Below are 26,316 nucleotides of genomic sequence, written 5' to 3' on the forward strand. Positions count from 1 at the left end.
TTACTTATAAATTAGAAGCTTTAGCACCAGTTTGGGGCATTAAGCATTTATTAATGAAAAAAAGAAAACACCTGGGTCAGAAAGCCAAGAAAAAGCTTATCTAGCCTACAGTTCTCCATCAACAGCCTGTTTGAGCAACAAAATAACAGAGGAAGCTCCCTCTGCATCCCAAGGAGATGTGGTCCTTCCACACTGCTTCAAGCTAATTGGAGAGCATCAACCAAATCCATTGGTTCACTGGACTTGAGGGTGGTCCCATGCTGAGGTCAGAGTCCACAGCTTCTGAGAACAATACCCTCTTGGGGGCCAGGAAGATGTGGTTTCAATTGAATTAACTTTAAGTAAACTAATCAGCAAAGTCAGTCAACCTCAGTCAATCCAATCAATCTGGGGCCTTTGGGCATTGGCAAAGCCCATTATTTTCTTATAAGATCATAGTATCCTTGGAAAACATCTCACCTGTGCTTCAACTTTCTTTCAGGATTTCACTGCCAGTGATCTTTGAAAGATATAGAGACTGGGAGAGAGGTCATATGACTAAAGAAGGACTAACATCCCAGTTTTCAAAATGGGAAAGAGAATGGAGTCTGCAGACTGCAGGCCAATGAACTTGATTTTGATTTCTAATAACATTTTAAAGACATTATTAAAGAGGGATGGTTGGTGACTATCTAGAAAAGGAAGCAGTGATCGGAAAAAAGGCAGCCTGACTTCATCATGAATGGGTCATACCAAATCCCTTTATTCAGGGGAATGCTATGGCTGTGGTTTATCTAAATTTTACTACAGCATTAGAAGAAAGTATCTATTCCTTTGGAAAAGACAATAAGACATGAGTCACATGATATTACAATAGATTAATTCAGAACAGAATAACTAGCCAACCTCTAAGAGTAAGCATTAGTATATTAACCTGAGGGATGTCTCTAATGGAATTCCCTGGGGATCTATGTTTGGACCTAAGCTATTTAACATTATTAAGCCTGGACGAAAGCATAAATAGTATGATTAGAAAATTTGCTAATGACCCAAAACTGGCAGGGAAAACTAACAGGACATTGATCACAAAATACAGCCGACTGGAAGCTCATGAGGTCAATTTAATACGATGAAATTCAGTAGGAATAATAATAGCTCTTTACATAGAGTTGTACAGTTGATAAACATTTGACAAATATTATGCATTTAATCCTGGAAGGAAGTGCTATTATTTTCTCCACTTTACACTTGAGAAAACTAAGGTTAAGTGATTTGCTCATGACCTCACAAATAAGATCAGGATTTGAACTCATGTCTTCTTTTTTTTTTTTTTGCGGGGCAATGGGGGTTAAGTGACTTGCCCAGGGTCACACAGCTAGTAAGTGTCAAGTGTCTGAGGCCGGATTTGAACTCAGGTACTCCTGAATCCAGGGCCGGTGCTTTATCCACTGAGCCACCTAGCCACCCCCGAACTCATGTCTTCTTAATTCCAACTCTATCCATTAAGCCACCTATTTGCCTTACATAGGTTAAAAAAGTCTTCACAAGTACAAGATGGGAAGAGAGTAGAGCAACTAGAAAACAGCAGGTAATCTGAAGAAGTCCAAACGATTCAGTGTGTGAGATATGACAAAGTAGACAGTCGATAAAGCCAACACAACCTGGGCATGTATTGAAAGGTACCATGTCTGAAACTAGAAAGGTAACAGTACTACTCTACTCCACCTTTATCTGCTGTATTTGGAGCATCCTGTTCATTTGACACATTTCAGGAAGGACATTTAGAAGCTGGATGGTACCCAGAGGGAGATAAGAGGGAAAAGCCTATTAGGAACTGACTCTTTTTAGTCTTGACAAGGGGACACAGGAACATAGACGGAGACTTTGTCATCAAGCTCAGCCTTCTCGTTTTACAGATGGAGAAAGTGAGGTGCAGAGAAGTGACTTTCCAGGATCACAGGCTAGTGAGTGTCTGAGGCAGGATTCCAAACTGCATCATCCTGATTGCAAATCTACTTCCTTCACAACTAGGCCTTGGTGGCTTTCATGAGGAAGAATGAGGGCTGTCTTCAGGCCCTTGAAAGGCAGGCACAAGGAAGAGGAATTCTAGAGCTTTTATTTAGTCCCTCAACCCCCCCAAAAAGCAGAGCTAGGAGCCGTGGCAGGGAAGGTGCAGAAGGACAGACTTATCTCAACTCCCCATCAGGATTAAAGATCTAACCATTGGAGCTGCTCTAAACTGATGCTGGCAGCTAACATTGATATAGCACCATATATATATATATATATATATATATATATATATATATATATATATATATATATATATATATGTGTGTGTGTGTGTGTGTGTGTGTGTGTGTGTGTGTGTGTGTGTGTGTATGTATATATATATGTATATATATGTGTATATATATATATATGTGTGTGTATATATATATATATATATATATATATCCAGGCACTATGCCAAGTGCTTAACAGATATTCTCTCAGTTGATCTTCACAACAACCCTGGAGGGGAGGGGAGGTGCTATTATTATCTCCATTTGAGGAAGCTAAGGAAACTGAGGTAGACAGAGGTTAAGTGATCATAGAACCAATAAAGGATATGAGACTGGATTCGAACCCAGGTTTTACTGACTCCAGGTCCAGTGGCTCTATCCACTGTGCCACCAAGCTGCGTCCCAGTAGTGGACTCCTACTTCTTGAAGATCTTCAAGAGAAGGCTGGATGACATTTCAGCCATCAATCCACGGCCAAAGATTTATGAGCACTGCCTATGTGCCATGCCCTGGGCTGGGTTCTGGGGATGACAACCTGAAATGGAAACACTTGCTGGGAATATCGTAGATGGGAATCTCATTCAGTTGGGTAGGAGAAGGATCAGATGGTGTCTGACATAGATCCCAACTGAGAGAGTCTGTGATTGTTTGATTGTTCTTTCATTTGAAAGAGAATTGACCCTGCCTTCCCTCTCCCAGCAGGCAGATAGGAAGGTACTTATTCCCAATGATAGGGAATGTCAAATGGTGTCCAGTTTCTTAGGCACTGAAGGGAGAATGCCCTCCTTGAAGCCTTTATTCCATATTTAAGTACCCTCTGTGTCTTCCAGGGTCTGTCTGCCCCTGCTTCTTCCAGCTCTGAGGAAGAGTGTAGAAGAGCCCATGACCACTCTTCCCAAAATCATCCTTACAGTGCTGGGATTGGCCTCGAGTCTTCCACACTTTCCCTCTGATCCAGAAAATGGCCATGTTTGAACCAACCACTGTGAGCATCTAGACTAGCCCCCTTCATTTCAGAGGAGGAACCCACAGAGAGGAAGGGATTTTCCCAAAGCCATACATCTCACAACTGTCGTACCTGGGCCCTCAGACTTCCTAACTTCTCTTCTGGTGCCATCTCCACCAGGAGATCCTGTCCTCCCTCTGGACCATGCTCTTCAAGTCAAGCCAAGATGTATTTGAGTGAAACTCTTTAAGGGGCCACCCCTGAACTGTCCTGACTCTTGGCCCATAATTCTAGACCCCACCAAAAAAAAATCAAATGATTCCAGAAAAAAAAATGTCAAGAAATCGCTAAACTGTTCTGATGTCTTAGAGAGATAAGATGGTGGACACCACAAGCCCTGAAGCTTCAGATAAGCTGCCATATATAGTTTACAGAAGATCCAAACTTTACCTTCCATTATTTTTTCCACCTTTGTTTTATTTTTCATTTATAGAATAAAACAAGCATTTCCATAGCATAGTGTAATGAAATATGATTGCACATGAAACTGCAAATCTATCATGTATAAATTCTTATTCCTTTTAAATATATAATAAAGTTATCATGTAAATGTCTCTTTTTTCCTTCCCCCCTCAGAAATGTCTACTATTACACACAAATATATGTGTGTATATATATGTAAATTATTCTAAATAAACTTCTAATTATCAGTGCTTCCCCTGGATGCAGATAGCATCTTTCTTCATATGTCCTTTATAGTTATTGTGGAGATTTGTAAGAGTTGAAATGATTTATTCGTTCAATGTCATTCTTAAAACAATATTGGGGGGAGCTAGGTGGCTCAGTGGATAAAGCACTGGCCCTGGATTCAGGAGTACCTGAGTTCAAATCCAGCCTCAGACACTTGACACTTACTAGCTGTGTGACCCTGGGCAAGACACTTAACCCTCACTGCCCAGCAAAACAACAACAACAAAAAGAAACAATATTGGGGCAGCTAGGTGGTGCAGTGGATAGAGCACTGGTCCTGAAGTTGGAAGGACCTGAGTTCAAATCTCACCTCAGACACTTATTAGCTGTGAGACCCTGGGCAAGTCACTTAACCCCAATTGCCTTTAACATTGGGGGCCATTTGTCCTGATATATATCTTGCCACTGGACCCAGAGGGCTCTGGAGGAAAGAGTGAGACTGGTGAATTTGCACAGCCCTACCTCACTTAAATCCAATTCAGTGCAAATCATGACATCACCCCGATGTCATAGTCCTCTTCAAGAGTGAAAAACAAAGGGGCAGCTACGTGGTGCAGTGGATAAAACACTGGCCTTGGATTCAGGAGGACCTGAGTTCAAATTCAGACCCAGACACTTGACACTTACTAGTTGTGTGACCCTGGCAAGAAACTTAACCATCATTGCCCCCCACATGCACACACAAAAAGTAAAGACGAACAATAACAAATAAACAATATGGTTGTTACTGTATACAGTGTTCTTTGTTCCACTCATTTTGTTCTTCATTATTTCATGCAAATCTTTCCATGTTTTTCTAAGATCATTGAGCTCATCGTTTCTTATAGCACAGTAGTATTCAATCATAATCATATATCACAATTTATTCAGCCATCCCCCAGTCGATGGGCTTCCATTATTACAATGAATTATTCAAATAGCGCAGGTCAGATGAGGGTGCCTGTCTGGCCACCCCAAGATCATTTCCCATCAAAAAAATAAAATAAAATCCAAAGCACAGGGAGGATTCTGGGACCCTGAGGAAAGACAGGACTCAGCAGAGGAGGAGGAGAATTTTATCCATTGCTCGTGGGCTAATATTTGTCCTTGCATGTTTTCTGCATTTCTATCCTTGTAGAAAAGATGAGAAGATTTGGGCTAGATTATAGGGCCATTAAATGGATTAACTAGGTAAATATCCAGAACCAAAGAGGAATCATTAAGGATGCCAAGTCAGCCTGCAAGGATATCTCTAGGACAGGATTCCCCGAGCTTGGTACGTGGCCCTACACTGCTTCACATTTTTACAGTGACTGCGATAAAAGCATGGGTGGCAGACTGTTAAATTTGCATATCAGGATAAATTGTCATGGTGGAAAGTAATAGCTAATAGTTGGATGATAGTATCAGGAGCACAAAAGGTTAGGATGGGCTAGAACATTTGGTCCAAATCTAATAAGATAAATTCTAATAGAAATCGTTGTTTCAAATCTTACATCTGGGTTTAAGAAGTCAATTTCATAGGTCCAGGGTGAGGGAAGCAGAGTTAGATAGTTTGTCTGCAGAAGATCAGAGTGTTTTACTCTCAAAGGCTCCCAATGTCTCTGCAGTTCTATGGTGGCCAAAGGATAAATGGGCTTTAGAGAGGCCAAGTAGTTGAAACTAGGGGGATCCAAGTCCCACTCTGTGGCGTCCTGGTCAGACCACAATTAGACTCTTGTGTTCATCTAGTACACCACATTTTAGGAAGGTCACTGACCAACTAGTGTCCAGAAGAGACTGGCAGGATGGCAAAGGGCCTCGGGATCTTGTTAAACGAGCAACTAAGAAGAAAAGACTGTCATCGTGCATTTTGAAGATCTGTCTGTGAAATCGGGATTAGACTTATTCTACACATTCCCTTGAGACAAAACTGAGAGAATTAAGGGAAAACTTTCCAATAATGAGAGCCATCCCAGAGTAGAATGGATGGTCTAGAGATCTCCAGGCAAGAGCTGGGTGGCCACGTGGTCAGGGCCATGGTAGAAGGGATGCTCCTTCAGGCATGTTTTGGATTAGACATCTTTTGAGGTGCCCTCCAACCTTGAGGTCCTATCATTTGGTGACTGTTGGATGGCGTTTAGAATGGCATGATCCAGGGAACAGGGTTGAATCTTCTCCAGAGAGCCCCCCCAAAAAAAAAATCATAAAATCACTGGCCTACCTATTCGACCTTTTCACCACCACCTCCTCCAGGCAAATCTCTAGTACTCCAAACAGGAGAACTGGTGTCAATCTGCATTGGTAGAGGGGGTGTCCCCATTGGGAGCTCCCTTTAACCAATTGCAGTTAATTAATTGTTGACCAATTTAAGTTAACCAACTAATTAATTAAACAATTGATTGACCAATTTCGCCAAAATGATGACCTATGATTATAGGTCTGGCTCCATAGTCCTAGATAGAGGCCAGGCATTTTTCTCTGCTTCTGAGTGGTACACAGCACACTTCTGGGCAGACAGTAAGCCCTGAGGTTAATGACAGGACCCAATGATGACCCCCCCCCTCCCTCCCAGGATTTTCTGAAGCCTGGATCCAATTTGTGGAGTGCCTGGAATAGGGAGGCCTAGCGGAGGTAGATAGCTGGCTGACTGCACAGAAGGACTGGGAGTCGGATCCCAAGACAATTCGATTGGGTTAGAACATCGCTTCTGCAGAAGCGGAACCCGAGAAGAATCTCAACTGCCTGCTTCCCTCTAGTGGCTGGTGCGGGGAGGACAGAAGCATCTTTTCAATAAAAATTACAATCACATATAGCGCTTTACGGTTTGCAAAGTGCTTTACATATTTTAGCTCATTTGATCCTCACAACAACCCTGTGAGGTAAGTGTTATTATTGTCCCCATTTGGCAAAGTGACTAAAGAAATGAGGGATGGGGGAGGCATAGAGGTTTGGGACACTCAAAGTGAGAGAGATGGAATTAGGAGAAAGGGGAGAAGTAGGGGTGATAAGGGAAAAGAGAAAGACGAGAAAGGAAAAGGAAGAAGCTGAAGGGGAAAGAGGAAAGGAGAAAAGGGAGGGGAATAAGGGGAGAAAAGGAAAAAGAGGAGAGAATTAGAAGGGGAGACGGAGAGACAAGGACAGAGAACAAGGGGACTGAAGGAGGGGAGGGAGGTGAAAAGGAAGGAGGACAGAGAGGGAGAGACACAGTAAGGAAAAACGCAGGACAGGGAGGGAGGAGAGGAAAACGAAGGGAAGGGGGAGCCAGAGGAAGGAGGGAAAGGAGAGAGAGGAGGGGAAAGGAAAGTGAGGGAGAGGAAGGGGAAGAAGCGGGAGAGCAGAGGACAGAAGGAAGGGACAGAGGAGGAGGGGGAAGAGGAGGAGGAGGGGGACAGAGGGGGAGCTGGGAAGGGGAGAATTAGGGAATGAGGCTGCGGCAGAAGGCTGAGCCCAAGCTGCGGCTGCCGGCTGCCCACTCCTGAACCCACTGGAAAGTCAGACCCGCCCCTCCTCCTTCTCCCTCTCCTCCCTCTCTCTTCCCCAACCTCCGGATCCCTTCTTTCCAAAAGGAGTTTCTAGCTCCCCCCACCCCCGCCCTCCCAGAGCCCTCCTCCTGACGGCCCCTCCTCCCGGCTCCCCAGCCCCCCTTTGCTGCTCTCTCTCCTCCGCCAAAGTGCCAGCCGAGCCCGAGCCGAGAGCAGTCGGGAGACGAGCGGTGGCAGCCGCCTGGACCGCAGCCCCAACAGCTCCCGGACCCCAGCCGCAACAGACCACACCGGACTGCACCGCACCGCACCGCAGCTGGAGCCCAGCCTCCTGTCCGCTCTAGCCGGCTTGGCTTAACCGTGCTTGGAGATCCATTCGCTCCACCTCGGGGCTCGCCGCCTTCACCTTGGAGCTGGGTTTAGGGGAGCCCCCCAAGAGCCTCCTGCCCCCGGCCGCCCTTCCCAGCCCGCTCCGAGGCCCCGCAGTGCCCGTGGGAACTTGTCGGAAGGAGCCCGTCGGGGCTGAGGGGGGAGCGGGAGGCGGGGCTGACAGGGGAGCAGGAGGAGGAGGAGGAGGAGGAGGAGGAGGAGGAGGAGGAGGAGGAGGAGGAGGAGGAGGAGGAGGAGGAGGAGGAGGAGGAGGAGGAGGAGGAGGAGGAGGAGGAGGAGGAGGAGGAGGAGGAGGAGGAGGAGGAGGAGGAGGAGGAGGAGGAGGAGGAGGAGGAGGAGGAGGAGGAGGAGGAGGAGGAGGAGGGCAGCCGCCGCAGCGGGAGGGCCATGCCCAGCTCCCCGCACCCCGCCAGCCCCGCGTTCCCTCGGGTCCGATCCCCGACGGCAGCCCTCTAGGATGCCATTCCCGGACCTGCTCCAAGTCGGTTTCGACGGGCACGGCTCTGACAACGGGCCGGGAGGCAGCGGGGCCGGCGGAGGGGGCGGCGGGGGCGGCGGCAGTGGCGGGGGCTCGGACAGCCCGGGAGTAGTTGTCACCGGAGTCCCTGCCACCGCCGGGGGTGCTGCCGTAGTCGGAGCGGGAGGCGGCGAGGGCAACCGCACCTTCCCGGGAGCCCCGGGGGTCGCGTGCCCCGCGGGCAGCCCCGGCAGCGCGGGCGAGGTGAACGACACAGCTGCCGTGGGGGGCGTGGTGGTGAGCGCCCAGGCGCTGGGCGTCGGGGTCTTCTTGGCCGCCTTCATCCTCGCGGCCATAGCTGGCAACCTGCTGGTCATCCTCTCGGTGGCGTGCAACCGCCACCTGCAGACTGTCACCAACTACTTCATCGTCAACCTGGCAGTGGCCGACCTCCTCCTCAGCGCCACCGTGCTGCCCTTCTCGGCCACCATGGAGGTTCTGGGCTTCTGGGCCTTCGGCCGGGCCTTCTGCGACGTGTGGGCAGCTGTGGACGTCCTGTGCTGCACCGCCTCCATCCTCAGCCTCTGCACCATCTCGGTGGACCGCTACGTCGGGGTGAGACACTCGCTCAAGTACCCGGCCATCATGACTGAGCGCAAGGCGGCCGCCATCCTGGCCCTGCTCTGGGCCGTGGCCCTCGTGGTGTCTGTGGGGCCCTTGCTGGGCTGGAAAGAGCCCGTGCCCCCGGACGACCGCTTCTGCGGCATCACCGAGGAAGCCGGCTACGCGGTCTTCTCCTCGGTCTGCTCCTTCTACCTGCCCATGGCCGTCATCCTGGTCATGTACTTCCGGGTCTACGTGGTGGCCCGGAGGACCACGAGGAGCCTGGAGGCTGGGGTCAAGAGGGAGCGGAGCAAGTCCACGGACATCGTCCTCCGCATTCACTGCCGGAGCTCGGGCCCCGAGGACACCCGAGCCGCCAAGGGCCACAACTTCCGCAGCTCACTGTCTGTCCGGCTGCTCAAGTTCTCCCGGGAGAAGAAGGCGGCCAAGACTCTAGCCATCGTGGTGGGCGTCTTCGTCCTCTGCTGGTTCCCGTTCTTTTTCGTCCTGCCCCTAGGTAAGTGACATACACACACCTCTTTTCCTCAGGTCCTTTCCTGGCCCCCAAGGGCTGCCTCTTTGCAGAAGGGCCGGGCTTCTTTGCCCTCCCACATCCCCGACGTCCTAACTTGAATTGTCTCTGGTTGATGGCATCTCCAGCTTGACGGATGGGTAAAAAGAAAACAAAGCTGATAAAAATACAGCTGGGAAAATTAAGGTCTGCACAGAGGTTCTGTTGGTGGGTCAGGTTCGCTTGGGTGTTTATATGTGGGGGGGGGGGTTTACGTTCAGTGTGTGTAGGGGGCACTCGTGTTGGCATCCAGGTGCTAAGAGAGGGAAGAAAGCATTCTATCGTCGGTCTAACTTTCCCTTCCGGACTTTTCTAATTAGGGCCATGAAACTTCCCTCCTCCATGATGTTTCCCATTCTAGAACCCATGTAGCCCAAGGGTGTGAGAAGGTGCAGCTCTTGGTGTGCCTGAGTTCTCTGTCCATTTGTGGATTATACCCATGTAGAGAAACTCAGCCGGGCACATGTGGGTGCACACTGAGAGGCAAAGGGTACGTGGAGACCTGGGTTTTCTTTCCGTTGCAAAGGAAGGATCACTTGGAGTGGCATCAGAGAAGAAGCAGTGGACCGGGGAGTCTGGAGACTTGGGTCCCAGGACTAGCTCTGCTACTGCCTTGTTGTGTGACCTTGGACAAGGCCCTTTTGGCTTCTGGTCTGCCTCAGTTTCCTCCCCTTGTAAAATGAGGTCAGGCTGGGTGACCTCTCAGCTCCCTCAGCTCTGACAAATGTGCTAAAGCCACATCGCTCATTCTTAGATAAACCTGGGAATGCCCAGGTAAGCTCCCCTCTTAAGGGAACAGTACCAGCAGCACTCCTAGACACACACACACACACACACACACACACACACACACACACACACACACACACACACACACACACACACACACACACACACACACTGTTCCTTGCAGAGGAACCAGTGCTGCTGTCCGCTTCCTGCATTCACTCCAGGAGCCTCAGTGGGGAGAATTCTCTGTTCAGTACAATGTGACCCAGCTGCAGGTTCTAGCATCTCAGAGCACCAACATAACATCGTCCCCTGAGCAGCGCTCCCCTGTCTCAGTGCACGGGAGAACTCCAGACCCCTGCAATGACACAAACTGGGATGCCACCCCTAGAACATGCCGGCTCCACAGCCCAGGCAAGAGAGGAAGATGTGGGTAGCTCCCTCCTAGTCAATGAGGACATCTGATGATTCCCATGAGTGTGAGTGGCTATGCATACCTCTGTGTGCACCCATTTATCACATGTGTGCAATGATGCACATTAATGTGGTGTGCTTATGCAGGCAGGCAAGTGCATTGTTGAATTAAGAGACACATGCTTATGAATGGGGAGACAGCTTAGGTATAGCTGACCATCACTTTAGAATGGAGGGAGAGTAGAGGCCAACTAATCCAATCCTCTCATTTTACATCTGATAAAACTAAGGTCCAGAGAAGTCAGATGACTTGTCTGATCCCCAAGTAATAGGCTTGAGGAATGGAAATGAGCTGGATCTGAGTTCAAATCCTGCCTCTAACCCTGATTTCCTGACTATTCTTTCCCCCTTGGGCAACTCACTCTCTGGGTTTGTTTCCTTATCTGTAAAATTATGGGATTGGAACAGATGCATTTTCACATCCCTTCTATGGGATGTCCCCTCCATCGGTCCTTTGAGAACAGGTCCCATGTCATTTTTATCTTTATATTTCCAGGCAGCATGACATAGTGCTGGCCTTGGAGTGAGGAAGTATTATATCCCAAACATGGCACAGTAGATAAAGAGCTTACCTCCAAGTAAGCAAGACTTGGGTTCAAATTTGGCGTCAGACACTCACTAGCCTGTAACCCAGTACCCTGTGACTCTTAATCTCTGTCTGCCTCAGTTTCCTCAACTTTGAAATGGGGATAACACCTCCCTCCCACGGTTGTTGTGAAGACCAAAGAGATAATATCTGAAATGCATTTAGCAGTGCCTGGCACATAGTAGGCACTTAATGAATGATTGTTTTCTTCCTTCTTATTCCCTTGCATCCTCAGTAACTGATATATAATAGGTTCTTAATTGATTAAAACCATTCATCAGTGATAGGTAGCTATTCCCAAGACTCTTAGTCCAGAGTGCTGTCTCCATCAGGGTCCGAGGAGGGATGGTGGTCAAGGTGGTGGGAGTTTTAGCTGCCTGGCAGGTCACCTTTCTTCAGCCAGGCTGCTTTGTCTGCCCTGTGAGTGACAGTTGGTCAGAAGTTGGTGGCTTTACAGAGTATTTTGATTTGGGAATTCCTACCCATCCTCAAAGCTTCATTCAAATGCCCTCCTGCTAAGAAGCCTTCAGTGGATGGCCTTCCACATCAGCCCTTCCCCACAACCTCACTTGTGTTTCTCTCCTGCATTCATCGTGTACATTATGCTGCTGTGAGTCTGTCTTGTCTCCCCACTAAATTGTAGTGGGGGGAGGGAAGACTCTCAGTCAGACTCAACCTCATTATTATTATTAATTATTTTCCTCCTTTTTCTTCTCTTTTCTCTCTGTCTCTCTGTCTCTTTCTGTCTCTCCATCTCTCTCTGTCTGTCTGTCTCTCTGTCTGTCTCTGTCTCTGTCTCTCTGACTCTTTCTCTCTCTCTCTCTCTGTCTCTTCTCTGTCTCTCTCTCTGTCTCTCTCTCTTCCTCCCTCCCTCCTTCCCTCCTTCCGAGTCTAACATAGGCAGGCTATATTTGTAATGAACAAGTGATTGATGAATAGATGAATGAATGAACTAATGAATGAATGAATGAATGAATGAATGAATGAATGAAATTGTAGAAACTGAGGTGAGGAAGGAGGGTATTCAAAGCAGGGGAAGTATGTGTATATACATATATACATGCATGCATGCATACATATATGCATACATACACACATATTGCTGGGTTTGCCTATATCCAGTTTGCAAATATAAATACATTTAAGACAATATACCTGTATATACTTGCATGGACAGATGAGCTATGTCCATACTAAATATGAATGCCTGTGTGTAAAGATACATGTTGAGCTGGTACGTATATGCATTTCTGTGTACACATGTGTGCACATGGTGTTGCATGTCCATGTAAATTCGGTGTGTGTATAGAATGAGGATGCAGCTTGATTTGGGTGCACATGTATATACCTGGATAGGTATGTCTCTAAGAGTATTGTCAATGTAAATGTGGTATATTTCACTGTGTGGTGGCATTGCATGGGTGGGTGTTCATAGGGCTGTGTGGACAGTGTCCCCGTAATATGCATCTATGCAAAAGTGTGATAGAGTGGAAGGGGCCCTGATCAGGAAGACCTGGGTTTGAATTCCACCTTTGCCATTTACCATCTGTGTGACCCTGGACAAGCGGATTAACCTCTCTGGGCTTCAATTTCTCCATCTGTCGAATGAGGCAGTTGGACATGACTTCTAAGGACCCTTCTTGTTCTAAACCTATGATGTTGTGATTAGCAGTGCCCACAGGAACAGGAACAAGCGTGCCTTTCACCACGATGAGCTCATTAGAGACCTACTCCTCCTTTGTGGACCACATACACACACAAACACACACCCACACAAACATACATACACACACCAAATCACACACACCCTATACCACACAGACACACCACATCACACAAACACACGCCACATACCACATATACACACACATCACACATGCCACACACAAACATACATGCACACACCATACATACATACCCCATACCACACAAACACATCATATCACACAAACACACACCACACACAAAAGCTCACATACACATACTCCATACCACACAACACACACACCACAACATGCCATGCACACATCACACACCACACACCACATCACATACCACAAACACAAGTACACATGTATACACACCACACATAAGCGCACATATACACACTCCACACACACACACACACACACTCCACACCACACACCCCTCCAGCTATGAGCTACTTTATTTTAGCACCCATAAGGTCCTCTATCCCAGCTCACCGAGCCAAATGGGGAGAGGGGAGGGGAAGGACAGGAGCCCCCAAAGGGAAAGAGAAAGGCTGTTGGTGGGTTTTTCTCGAAGCTTCCAGGGACCTCCTGAGCATGGCCCCTGATGTCCTTGAGCACATCTCCAGGCCATGCTGGGCTCAGCAGGAGGCCCCGGCAGGGGGAGGAGGGGCACAGGACTGGAGCGGGGGTGTTTCTATTCAGAGTGCCTTCTCTGCAGGTTGGAAGCTTCCTGAACACCATGGCCTGCCTGGCACCTGCTCACCACCTTCGGCCCCTGCTGTCCTTAGCAAGCAGCGTGGGGTAGCAGGGAGGCTGGTCCGCCGGCACTAGCAAACCTGAGCTCCGATTTCTGCTTGGCTGCCTGCTACCTGCATGACCTCAGCAAAGCCCCTGACTCCCCAGGCCCGTGTTCCCTCCTGTGTAAAAGGAGCAGGCTGGGCCAGCCCATCTCTGGGGCTTGTCTCACTGTGAAATCGCCCCCTCCCCTGGGACTTGCCCTGTCTTAGTCCTGCGGCAGAAATGGAAAGAAGTCGGGGAAGAGCTTCCAGAAGGCCCCGGGGAGACAGGGGCCTGAGGGAGCCCATTAGTCTCCCTCCAGAGAAGCCCAGTTGCCCTCACTTCGTCCTCCCAGAAGAGCATCTCATGGTTGTCTTGTAGCTTCCAAGGTTACAGCTCACTGGTCGGGTCAGCCAACCCTAGCTAGGTGCAAAGGAGAGAGGCCGAGCCCTCTGTTCCTAAATGCCCTGCACGCAGGCCCAGGGGCCGCTGGAGACGGCGCCCATTCTGGATCCGTAACAGGGAAAACCAGGGCAAACCAGGGCAGGGGGTGGGGAAAGGTCGGGACCATGTGACAGACAGATAGATTTTTTTTTTGTTCAGTTGTTAACAGTTGTTAACAAATCCTCTTGGGGTTTTCTTGGCAGAGAGGCTGGAGTTTGCCATTTCCTCCTCCAGCTCCTTTTACAGATGAAGAAACCAAGGCAAACAGGGTTAAGTGACTTGCCCAGGGTCACACAGCTAGTAAGCATCTGAGGCAAGATTTGAACTTAGGTCTTCCTGACTCCAGACCTGGTGCCCTAATCCTTTGTGCCACCTAGCTGTCCATGACAGATAGAAAGATCATTTATTAAGCATGCACTATGTGCCAGGAACAGTGCACATGGAGGCATCTAGGTGGCACAGGGAAAGGGCACTGAACTTAGGAAGACCTGAGTTTGAATACTTATTAACCGCAACCTCAGGCAAGTCACTTAACTTATGCCTGCCTCGGTTTCTTCATCTGAAAAATTAGGAAAATAATATCACCTACTGCCCGGTGTTGTAAGGAACAAATGAGATAAGATTTGTAAAGCGACTTGAAAACCTTAAAGCACTAGAAATCCAGAGCCACTGCTCTACCAGCTACATTGCCTCCTTAATTAGTATTTAATTAATGTTAATTAAATGCCATTCCTTAATAATAATAATACCCTGACATTTGTATAGCGCCTTAAGGTTTGCATAGCTGTTTGTTTACATGTTATCCTTTTTTGATCCTCACGAGAGCCTTGTTGGGAGAAAGGTGATGTTATTAGGCCTATTTCAGAGATGAGGAAACTGAGGCTGAGATAGGCCCTATCACTTGCCCAGGGTCACATAGCTAGTGAGGGTCTGAGGTGGAATTTGAACTCAGGCTAGAGAGATTAAATGATTTGTCCCAGGTCATCCAGCTAGATAACGGCAGAGCCAGGATTTGAACACAGGTCCTTGGGTGTCAAATCTGGCTGCCATTCCACTTCATTGCTACAGGGTGCTCACTGCCCCACAGTGGGATCAGACATGGTCAAGAATTATTTTGGTGTAAAGTAGAACGTGATAGGCCCAAGAGAGGAGAATAGTAAAAACGGACAGAACCAAAGAAGAGCAGCAGCTTATCGGATCATAAATCTGGGGACAGAAGGTACCCCAAGGCCATAAAGATCCCAATCTGGAAGGACCTCTGAGGTCATCGGGTTCAACTCCCTCAATTTAAAAATAAGGAAACTGAGGCCCAGGGAGGCTGAGTGACGTGGTGGAAAGGTCAAAGTCACATAGGTAGGAAGGATCAGATGTAAAATTTGAACCCAGGCCCTCTGCCTCCACTAGACCAACCTGCTTCCCTGAGTTTTCCAAGGATTGTTTCTATCCAAAATTCATCAAATGTAGAAATGGAAAGAATAAGAACAGGAATAATAACACATGACATTTATATGCTCCTTTTATCATTTCCTTTGACCTTCTAAAAAATAAAATGTCTTCTGATATAGGGACTGTAGGAATGATTGGGTCCATTTTATAGATGGGAAGGCAAGTGACTTGTGTCAGAGGTGGGGTTTTCCTGACAACAGACATAGCGTAGAAGACTTAGAGACTTGGGAGCAGGAAGCGCTCATGATTTCTGGCTGGGGGCTGACACGACAGGGAGGGCTTCCTGGAAGAGGTGACCTTCGAACTGGACCTTGGAAGGCCAGCCATTCAATGGACTAAGATGGAGGAAGGGGAAAGGGAAGAGACATTTGAGTTTCATCCTCCTAAAGTGATTGAGTCTCCAATGTGCCCGGCAAGGTGCTAAATACTGAGAATACAAAGAAGTACAAAACACCAGGCCTGCCCCCAAGAAGCTTCCAATCTGGTAGAAAGTACAAGACATAAATGCTGCACTTTAGAGATGGAAGGGGCCTAGGTTGAGGGAAGGGGCTTACGGTGAGCCCTGAAGGATGAGTGGTATTGAGGGGGGGGGGAGGAAAGAAGGCATTCAGGGTGGAGATTGTGTGGGGCACAGTATGAACAAAAGTGTGGAGGTGGGAAACAGGCACTTGATATTTGAGGAACAGTCCAGAGACTAGCCATTCTGAAGGAGGGGGGCTGATATGTTGGGGAAATGGGAGAGCAAGTCAGAAAGGCAGGTTGGAACCAAGCTGTGGTGGGCCTCAAATGTCAAGCTGAGTAGCACGAACCTGATCAATAAGAAGCTGGGAGTTACTGAGAGGCTTTGAGCAGGGGTGTAGCATCATCCAGCATGTGTCATAGGAAGGTGAATCTAGCAGGCCAGGAAGGGGAGAGAGTGGAGACAGGAAGACAACCTAGGAGGCTTGTTAGGGAATTTCAAGTGATCCTTCCTCTCTTTTCAGAGGTGGGGAATATGGGTGTGGAATGCTACAAATGCTATTGGACATGGCTTATTTGTTCATTGGATAGGGAAGGGAGAGGGATATTCAGAAACCAAGAGGATATAAAAACAAAGAATGTCAACAAAGCTTTTATTATTTTTTTTTAATTTTACCAAAATGAGAAATGTCCAGGTCTGGGTTTGGAGTCTGAGGCTCTGGGTTCAGATCCCATTTCCATTGCTTACTGCTTGTGTGACCTTGGCCAATCTACCTCACCCCCTGAGCCTCAGTTTCTCTCTCTGTATGATGGGATGGCCTTTGAGGGAGAGTCAGGAAAGTGGAACAATCAGCAGGGCTTGGGGGTTGATGATGCCAGGAGTCCATCTCCTGGGGAGGGAGATCTAGGGATCAAGGTATGGTGGAACGGATGGGGGATCTGGAGTCAGGGAACCTGAGTTTGAATCTGACCTTGAGTAAATCAGATCCAACCATCTGAGCCTCAGTTTCTCCTTCTGTAGAGTCAGTGGGCTTAGGGTTAGAAATGGCATGTGGGAGGGGAGAATGAAGCAACAAGCTTGAGACCAGAAGCCATGCAGAACCCAAATGGAAAACAATGCCCCAGGGGAGGGGGAGAAAGAGCAGCTCCAGACTGGGCATAGAATAATCCAGATATTGTGGGTGGGGTCTATGGATGCTCCACCCAAAGCTAGAAAGAGATCTGGGAACGGGGCAGGATACCCCACCACCACCACCAAAGTCTTCGCCTCATGAGCTGTCATAACAACCCAGGGTCAATGACCAGAAGAGGAGATCGGATGCTCACTGGTCTCCTTCTATGAGTAAGGACCTCAGAGAAACCACAGGGATCAGGAGGGACTGAGAGGTCGACTCCAGAGCCCCCTAAGCGCCTCTTCAGGCTAAGGGCAGTGTTGCCCCATGGATTGAACAGTAGACTAAAGTTAGGAAACCTGGATTGGCATCCTCCTGACTCAGATCATCTCATTTTTCGTTTGTATCTCGGGTGCCAACACAGGCCCTGGCATAGAGTGGGCACTTAATGTTTGTCGATTGACCGACAACTAGACACTTCCTAGCTCCATGACCCGGAAGAGGCCACAACCTCTCTGTGTCCTCAGTTTCCTCACCTGTAAAGCAGACATAATAACATAGAACCTCCTTGACAGGATTGTGCTGAGGACTGAAGATGAAAGCAGATGGAAAGTGTTTTGCAAACCTTAAGGCACCATCCCAACATTGGCTAAGATTATTATGGGTTTGGATTGCAAAGATCTAAGTTCAGAACCCAACTCTGCTGTTAACTGGTTGCGGTCCCTTAAGCGAATCACTTAATTCCTCTGGGCCTTCATTCTACATAATAAGATACTTGGACTCATATCTCCTAAGCTCCTTAGAGCCTTAAATCTTGTGATTGGTAAAGGACAATTGCATTTTCATCTTTTTTTTTTAATGTTTTTGGTGAGGCAGTTGGGGTTAAGTGACTTGCCTAAGGTCACACAGCTAGTAAGCGTCAAGTGTCTGAAGCCAGATTTGAACTCAGGTCCTCCTGACTCCAGGGCCAGTGCTCTATCCACTGTGGCACCTAGCTTCCCCTTCATCTTTGTATTTTAAACCAACCACCCAGCATTGGGCCTGGCATATCAAAAGCGATTAATAAATATCTATTGATTGACTGGTCATTTGATATGTGGACACTCTTGAAGGGGGTGGTGAGTGTGGCCCAGGAACCCGGTTCCCAGCCTCAGACAGGACATGGGGAATCTGGCATGTAGGGATCAGGGGAAGCCATTGAAGGTGAAACCACAGGGCATCTCCATTCCCTCAGTGAAAAGTGACCATAAGGGACCTTTTCCCCACTGGGGAGTCCCAAGATTAAGATGGAAATAAGACCAGGAAGGAGAGCCCTAGAATGGTATAAATGGAAGGAACCTGGGAGATCATCTACTCTGACCTCGTTGTGTAGATGATGAAACTGACCCTCGGAATGACTAAGGGACTTGTCCAGAGTCACCCATCTCAAGTCCCTTTGTCTCTTTCCTTGTCCGAGGCTTCATTTCCTCCTCTGTTAAATGAGGGGGAGACATCCCTCTGGCTCTATTCTGTGAGTCTGTGGAAGAGGAGAGAATCCTGCTCTTAGAAGGGGAAGATGCTCACCGAGCTGAGGAGATTTAATGGGACTTCTTGAGAGCCCGTTGAACATTCCCTTTAATGAAGCAGTTTGCCAGGCTTTTGGAGAAGAGACCGGGATCAACGTGAAGCGTCTTTCTGTCTCCTACCTCCATCCCCTACCATGTTTCCTGTCTACAAATGCAGATCAGCCATTCTCCCTCAGCACTCTCTCTCCCAAGCACGCTCAAAAATCATCCACTTTCTAGGCTCTCTCTAAGGGCAGCAGCTGAACAGCCTAGACCGAGGGCTGAGGCGAGAGCCTGGACTCAGAGGGGAGGGATCACGGTCATGGCCCCTATTCTATCCTCTATTCCTCGGGAGGATTCCTAAGTCCTTCCCTCTCCCAGACTAGTTGTGTAACCCTTGTGTAGACCTCCTGAAATTCACCAAGCTCCCATCCCAAACCTTCAGGGACTGCATTTCTATATGCTCCAAACAATTTGCTGAAGTAATAACTAAACAGAGAGAGACAGAGAGGCAGAGACAGAGACAGAGAGAGACAGACAGACAGAGAGACAGATACAGAGAGAGACAGAGATACAGATACAGAGAGACAGAGACAGACAGAGACACAGAGAGACAGACAGAGACAAAGACAGAGATACAGATACAGAGAGAGACAAGACAGAGACAGACAGAGACACAGAGATACAGAGACAGAGACAGAGACAGACAGAGAGACAGAGATACAGAGACAGAGACACAGAGAGACAGACAGAAAGACAGAGACAGAGAAAGACAGAGATACAGATACAGAGAGAGACAGAGATACAGATACAGAGAGAAACAGAGATACAGATACAGGGAGAGACAAGACAGAGACAGACAGAGACACAGAGAGGCAGAGACAGAGACAGACAGAGACACAGATACAGAGAGACAGAGACAGACAGAGACACAGAGAGACAGACAGAAAGACAGAGACAGAGAAAGAGATACAGATACAGAGAGAGACAAGACAGAGACAGACAGAGACACAGAGAGGCAGAGACAGAGACAGACAGAGACAGACAGACAGAGAGACAGATACAGAGAGAGACAGAGATACAGATACAGAGAGACAGAGACAGACAGAGACACAGAGAGACAGACAGAGACAGAGAAAGACAGAGATACAGATACAGAGAGAGACAAGACAGACAGACAGAGACACAGAGATACAGAGACAGAGACAGACAGAGACAGAGATACAGAGATAGAGACACAGAGAGACAGACAGAAAGACAGAGACAGAGAAAGACAGAGATACAGATACAGAGAGAGACAGAGATACAGATACAGAGAGAGACAAGACAGAGACAGACAGAGACACAGAGAGGCAGAGACAGAGACAGACAGAGAGACAGATACAGAGAGAGACAGAGATACAGATACAGAGAGACAGAGACAGACAGAGACACAGAGAGACAGACAGAAAGACAGAGACAGAGAAAGAGATACAGATACAGAGAGAGACAAGACAGAGACAGACAGAGACACAGAGAGGCAGAGACAGAGACAGACAGAGACAGACAGACAGAGAGACAGATACAGAGAGAGACAGAGATACAGATACAGAGAGACAGAGACAGACAGAGACACAGAGAGACAGACAGAAAGACAGACAGAGAAAGACAGAGATACAGATACAGAGAGAGACAGAGATACAGAGACACAGAGAGACAGAGTGGGGCAGATGGGCATTTTAGATAACCAGTGTGGAGTAATAAATAGCATGCTGGACTTCTGGGTAAGGAAAATGTGAGCCCCAATCCTACCTGACACCCACAAGCAGGGGTGTGGTAGAAATAGAAGAATTTTTAAGAGCCAATTGCTAAATGTTCATTCTGAGCATTTGTACCTCATAAATCACCAAAAAAGTGATATAAATCAGGGTTTGGTTTATTGTTTTATTGATTATCTGGACTTTAAAAAGTGACGGAGAAAATTTTACTAATGTAAATTAAACTCAAAGATATGATCTACAAATTTTTTTTTAAAAATTTTCTGGAGAGCCACTTGTTAAATATTTACCAGCACACCAGTACTTATAGTCCTGGGCAAATCATATAATTTTGCCAATCCTCAGTTTCCAGGGTAGAGAGGGGGATGATACCTATAGTCCTTACTTTACAGGGTTGTAGGGAATCTCACATGAGATAATGTATGTAAAGTGCTTTGTAAATCTTGAAATGCTATGTAAATATCTGTTAATATCATTCTGCAGTGGCCTTCTGGAGACCATGCTCCTGCAGGGGTAGCCTTCCAAAAAGACACAGCCTTCCATAGAATCATGGGATTTAAAACTGGAATAAAATTTAGAGATAATCTAATCCAAACCTACACTGGCCACCATTTTACAGAAAATAAAACTGAGGGGGCAGCTAGGTGGTGCAGTGGATAGAGCACCGACCCTGGATTCAGGAGAACCTGAGTTCAAATACGGCCTCAGACCCTTGACACTTACTAGCTGTGTGACCCTGGGCAAGTCACTTAACCCCAGTTGCCTCACCAAAAAATAAATAAATAAATAAAAGAAAACTGAGGCCCAAAAAAGTGAATGCCTTCTTCAAGGTCTCAGAACTAATAACAGAATTGTTATTGGTCTCTCTGACTCCTAAACTCATGTTCTTTCCTTTCTAATATTTTTCTTAGGCCCCTTGTGCACCAAGATCATAAATCTAAAGCTGGAAGAGAGGGCAGAGGCTGCTTAGTCCAACCTCCTTATTTTACAAAAGAGGAAACTAAGGGGGCAGCTAGATGGCGCAGTGGTAAAGCACCGGCCCTGGATTCAGGAGGACCTGAGTTCAAATCCGGCCTCAGACACTTGACACTTACTAGCTGTGTGACCCTGGGCAAGTTACTTAACCCTCATTGCCCTGCAAAAAAAAAAAAGAGGAAACTGAGTCACGGGGAGGTTATGTCATTTGTCCAAGGTCACATCAGTGGTAATCATAAGAGATGAGATGTGAATCCAGGCTCTCTGACTTCAGAAGTAGGGCCGCTGTGCCACGCTAAGCTCCAAGCTAGCGTGTGGACTTGGTGGAAGTTGGGCCTGGAATCCCTGGGACAGATGCAGGGCACCTCCAAGACCTGTCCTCCTGGCTAGGGGATAAGGGGAAGACTCTCCCAGCTAGGCAGCCCCATATCTCAGGCAGGCTCCCCAGGGAACCATCAGCAAATTTGGGAAGTGGCTATTGAGGAACAATACTTCACTATGCAACAGCCACAGAGTGATCCAAAGACAGGAATAAATTCTAGAAGAAAACAACAGGAATCCTGCCTGAAGGCAGGGGGATAGCCAATATGACCTCTCAAGTCATCTCCAACCTGAGAATTCGAAAATACTAGGACAGGACCCCGAACATGCCTGGTTATCATGGGCTTGGTTCTTTTCCCTCTTCCCCCTCCCCCCACCATTCAATTCAATTCAATTCAATCCAAGAAATATTAATTAAGCACCTACTGTGTGACAGACCAGAGGTGGCATGGGTAGTAGATAGAAAGCCAGTCTTGGCATCTGTAAGACCTGGGTTCAGGTCTTGCCTCCGGCACATCCTGCCTGTGTAACCCTGGGCAAGTCACTTAACTCTCAGTGACTCTCAAGAAGCTCTCTGAGGATATTGGCTGCAGAGAAGTTGCTGACACACATGGATTGGTAGCAAAAAATGGTCATTCTAGTTTTTTTTTTTAAAGTGTGTGAGTTGGGGCAGCTAGATGGCGCAGTGGATAGAGCACTGGCCCTGGAGTCAGGAGTACCTGAGTTCAGATCTGGTCTCAGACACTTAACACTTACTAGCTGTGTGACCCTGGGCAAGTCACTTAACCCCAATTGCCTCACCAAAAAAAAAAAAAAAGCGTGTGAGTTACTGTATTGTCCCTGGACAAAAAAGAAAACAGTCCTGTCCTCAAAAGGCTTACATTCCAATGAGAGGACCCACGTGCTCACAGATAGACAAAGACAAAATGATTCAAAGATAATTCAAGAGGAGAAGAGGGCTCTGACTTGGGGGGATCTGGAATGGTCTGCCAGAGGAGGTGCTATCTCAGCTGGGCTTTGAGGGAGGTGAGGGAGGCAAGGAGATGGAGGGGAGGAGGGAGTGTAGACAAGCAGTGTTTGTGTGCCCTCTTTCTCTTAAGGAGAGCTCCCAGATTAGCAGGAGGGGCAAAGCAGGATGGGAGCTAGAAGGGATGACTCACAGCCATGAGTCAGGCAACAGAAGAAGACAGGATATGACCAAGAGCCCCAGTGCATATGTCAGAGTCTCCATGTTTGCAGGAAATCAGCGAAGGGAGAGATGGGGCTGGACCAGGGGAGCGTGGGAAGGCCGCCTGGGGGTTGTGGGCCTTTGATCTGGGGGCCCTGAAGGACAGGGGAGATTGCGATGCTATAGGGGCAGAGCAGCAGTGCAGGACAGGAGAAAACTCCAGGGGAAGGGAGGACACAGACAGAAGGGTCCCAATGGCTTCAACCTCTGTGAGAGTTGGTGCCTGCTCCAGAATGAATGCAGGGATGCAGGGTCATTACCTGCGCCTTGTGGTTAGAGATCAGCGCCTCTCCTGAGGCTTTCAAAAGAGACTCTCCAGAGCCCCTGGGGCTACTTAGCTCAAGTCAGAGTCACATAATGGAGAAGATCCCTGACTTGGAGTCAGGGGACCTGGGTTCAAATTCTGACTCTCCTGTGTGACCTCAAGCAAGTCACTGAACTTATCTGACCTTTGACCACCTCAGTTGTAAAATGAATGAGTTGAACCAACATCTAAATCTAATAATTACTAACATCTAAAGGGTGGTGTTGTTCAAAAATCTAAACGTGGGTTCTAATCTGCCCCTCCCCCAGTTTTGGGGGGAAACTGGCTAAAATCACTAATAAATTCACCAAGAGTTTAGGCTTTTAAGGGTTTATTAAAAGATATATTATAAGATAGTGAAGAGAGAAAAATTAAGAACAGATTCCTTATAGCATGAGATGAGAGAGAAAAAAGAATGTGTGTGTGTGAGAGAGACAGACAGACAGACAGAGACAGAGAGAGACAGAGAGACAGAGAGAGAGACAGAGACTAGGGACATCAGGGAAGGCTTCATGGAAGAAGTGGCTTTGAAGAAAGACAAGGACCACAGAGGAAGAGTTGACAGAGACACAGAGAGACAGAGACAGAGAAAGACAGAGATACAGATACAGAGAGAGACACAGAGAGACAGACAGAAAGACAGAGACAGAGAGAGACACAGAAAGACAGAGATACAGATACAGAGAGAGACAGAGATACAGAGACAGAGGCGTGTACTAGGGAGGGGAATAGTTTGAACAAACGAGCAGAGGCTCAAATGTCACACTTGAGGAAGAGAAGGTAATCCAACTTGACTGGAACATAGACTGGGCAAAGGGGAGCCCATAAAATAATGAAATAAGGCTTTGGGGGAGGTCAGGTTAGAGCCAGGCTGGAGAGCCTAAAATGCTAGACTGAGGAATTATATTTAAACCTGGAGGTAAGAGTGAGCCATAGAAGGTTTCAGAGGAGGGGAGTGGTGTGGTTAGACCTGTGACTTTGGCGGCTAGATACAAGGTGAATTGGAGAGGTGAGAGAGACTTCTGCTTCTGCAGGGAGACCCAATGTAATGGTCCTGGGGACAAGTGATGAGGGCCTGAAGTAAGAAAACAGTTGTGTGAGATAAGAAGAGGTGATGGGTGCAGAAATCTTGTGGAAGTAGAAACAAGAGGACTTGGTAACTGATTGGAGATGTTGAGCTGGGGAAAGAGAGTAAAGAGCCAGATGCCTCTGAGACAGAGCTGGAACTCGACATTATAAACCCAGAGCCAAGGTTCCCCAAATGTAACTGGATCGAGCAATATGGGCTCTGTCCTCAGACTGACTTTTCATTTTATTTTATTTTTTAGATGCAATTGGGGTTAAGTGACTTGCCCAGGGTCACATAGCTAGTAAGTGTCTGAAGCTAGATTTGAACTCGGGTCCTCCTGACTCCAAGGCCAGTGCTCTATCCACTGGGCCACCTAGCTACCCCAGGATCACCTTCTTAGATTAATTCAAGTGAGCACAATGAGAAGTCACTGCTATCGAGGTCACTTTGGGAGAGGTGGAGCCCCTGCTAGAGAGGTGGAGGAAGGAAGCTGCCATCTGGTGCCTTCCTGTTTTCATTCCTTGTTCTTGCTAATGAGGCGTTAAGCTATCAACACGTGTTTATTAAGTTTCTCCTGGGTACCAGGCTCTGTGCTAGGCAATGTGGAGATACAAAAACAAAAAGAAAAAATACAATTGACTCTGCAATTAAGGGAAGCTGTTTCTAGCTATAGAAGAAGTACAGACGCTCTCAGCACTCTTTAAATTTGGATACCCTGGGAAGAAGCCCTAGCTGCCTCGGGCTTGTTATAGCTCTTCTTGAGCTTACAAACGTGGGTGACTAGAAGAATGATTAGTACCCTCAATCAAAATAAGGAAAAAGAGGTGGCACCATGGGCCTGAAGTGAGGAAAACCTGGGTTCAGATTCCGCCATAGACTCTTTTTTTTTTTTTTTTTTGGTTTTGGTTTTGGTTTTTGTGGGGCAATGGGGGTTAAGTGACTTGCCCAGGGTCACACAGCTAGTAAGTGTCAAGTGTCTGGATTTGAACTCAGGTACTCCTGAATCCAGGGCCAGTGCTCTATCTACTGCGCCACCTAGCTGCCCCCGCCATAGACTCTTACTAGCTGTGTGACCCTGGGCAAGTCTTTGAAAGTCTTACCAGCCTTGTTTTCTCATCTATAAAATGGGGATAATAATATGTCACAGGGCTCTTGTGAGGCTGAAACGACAGAACATGTGTAAAGGGTTTGAGGAACCTTAAAGCACAATATAAATGCTAGCTACGGTTGTTGTTGTTGTTATTCATGACTCCATAAAATGTTTCAGGACAACCAAAAATGCATCCGCAGGCAGCAGGCAGCTCCATGGGGGAAGGGTTTTGACTGACTTCATCAAGAATGGCAGCTTTTAATAGTAGCATGAGGCAAAACGGTTTTCGGTTTCAACCACTGATTAATGATTCTGGCTCTCCCAGGGCATGTGGGGAGGGCTTGTGGCCCCGGGGGGAATGTGTGCTGGCGGAGTACCCTGAATGTTTCCAGGGGGACAGAGGGGAAAATCCTACCCTCGCTTGTACTCTTCACGGGCAATAAGGGCATCATCCCTGATCCCTCTTTCCCAGAACATAGCCTCTGAACTGTGAACTAATCACTGGGGATGGGCTACCCTGAACCATCCCCACTCCCTCCCTCTGCTGATTCGTCCTTGAATGAATTAATGAAAAAGCATGTCTGAAGCACCTACTAGGTTCCAAATACCATGCTAACTGCCAAGTATATGGAAAGGAGAGGAGAGAAGAGGAGAGGAGAGGGGAGGGGAGGGGAGGGGATGAAAGAAAAAAGAACAGAAAAGAAAAGAAAAGAAATAGTCCCAAGAGCAGCTAGATGGTACAGTGGATAAAGCACTGGCCTTAGGTTCAGGAGAACCTGAGTTCAAATCTGGTCTCAGACACTTGACACTTACTAGCTCTGTGACCCTGGGCAAGTCACTTAACCCTCATTGTCCTGAAAAAAGA

General features: G+C 47.6%; 1 protein-coding gene across 1 annotated transcript in view; it reads left to right on the forward strand.

The window, feature by feature from the left end:
* The first annotated feature begins 8,208 nt into the window (after nucleotides 1–8,208).
* The window catches only part of ADRA1D (adrenoceptor alpha 1D), a 64,767-nt gene continuing 46,659 nt past the window's right edge, over nucleotides 8,209–26,316 (forward strand). Inside the window, exon 1 of the mRNA XM_043989940.1 lies at nucleotides 8,209–9,370. Within this exon, the coding sequence (XP_043845875.1) occupies nucleotides 8,251–9,370 (1,120 nt within the window). The 5' untranslated portion in view covers nucleotides 8,209–8,250. The remainder of the gene's footprint in view (nucleotides 9,371–26,316) is intronic.

Source organism: Dromiciops gliroides, chromosome 2 (genome assembly GCF_019393635.1).
Source record: "Dromiciops gliroides isolate mDroGli1 chromosome 2, mDroGli1.pri, whole genome shotgun sequence".
NCBI classification, from domain to species: domain Eukaryota; kingdom Metazoa; phylum Chordata; class Mammalia; order Microbiotheria; family Microbiotheriidae; genus Dromiciops; species Dromiciops gliroides.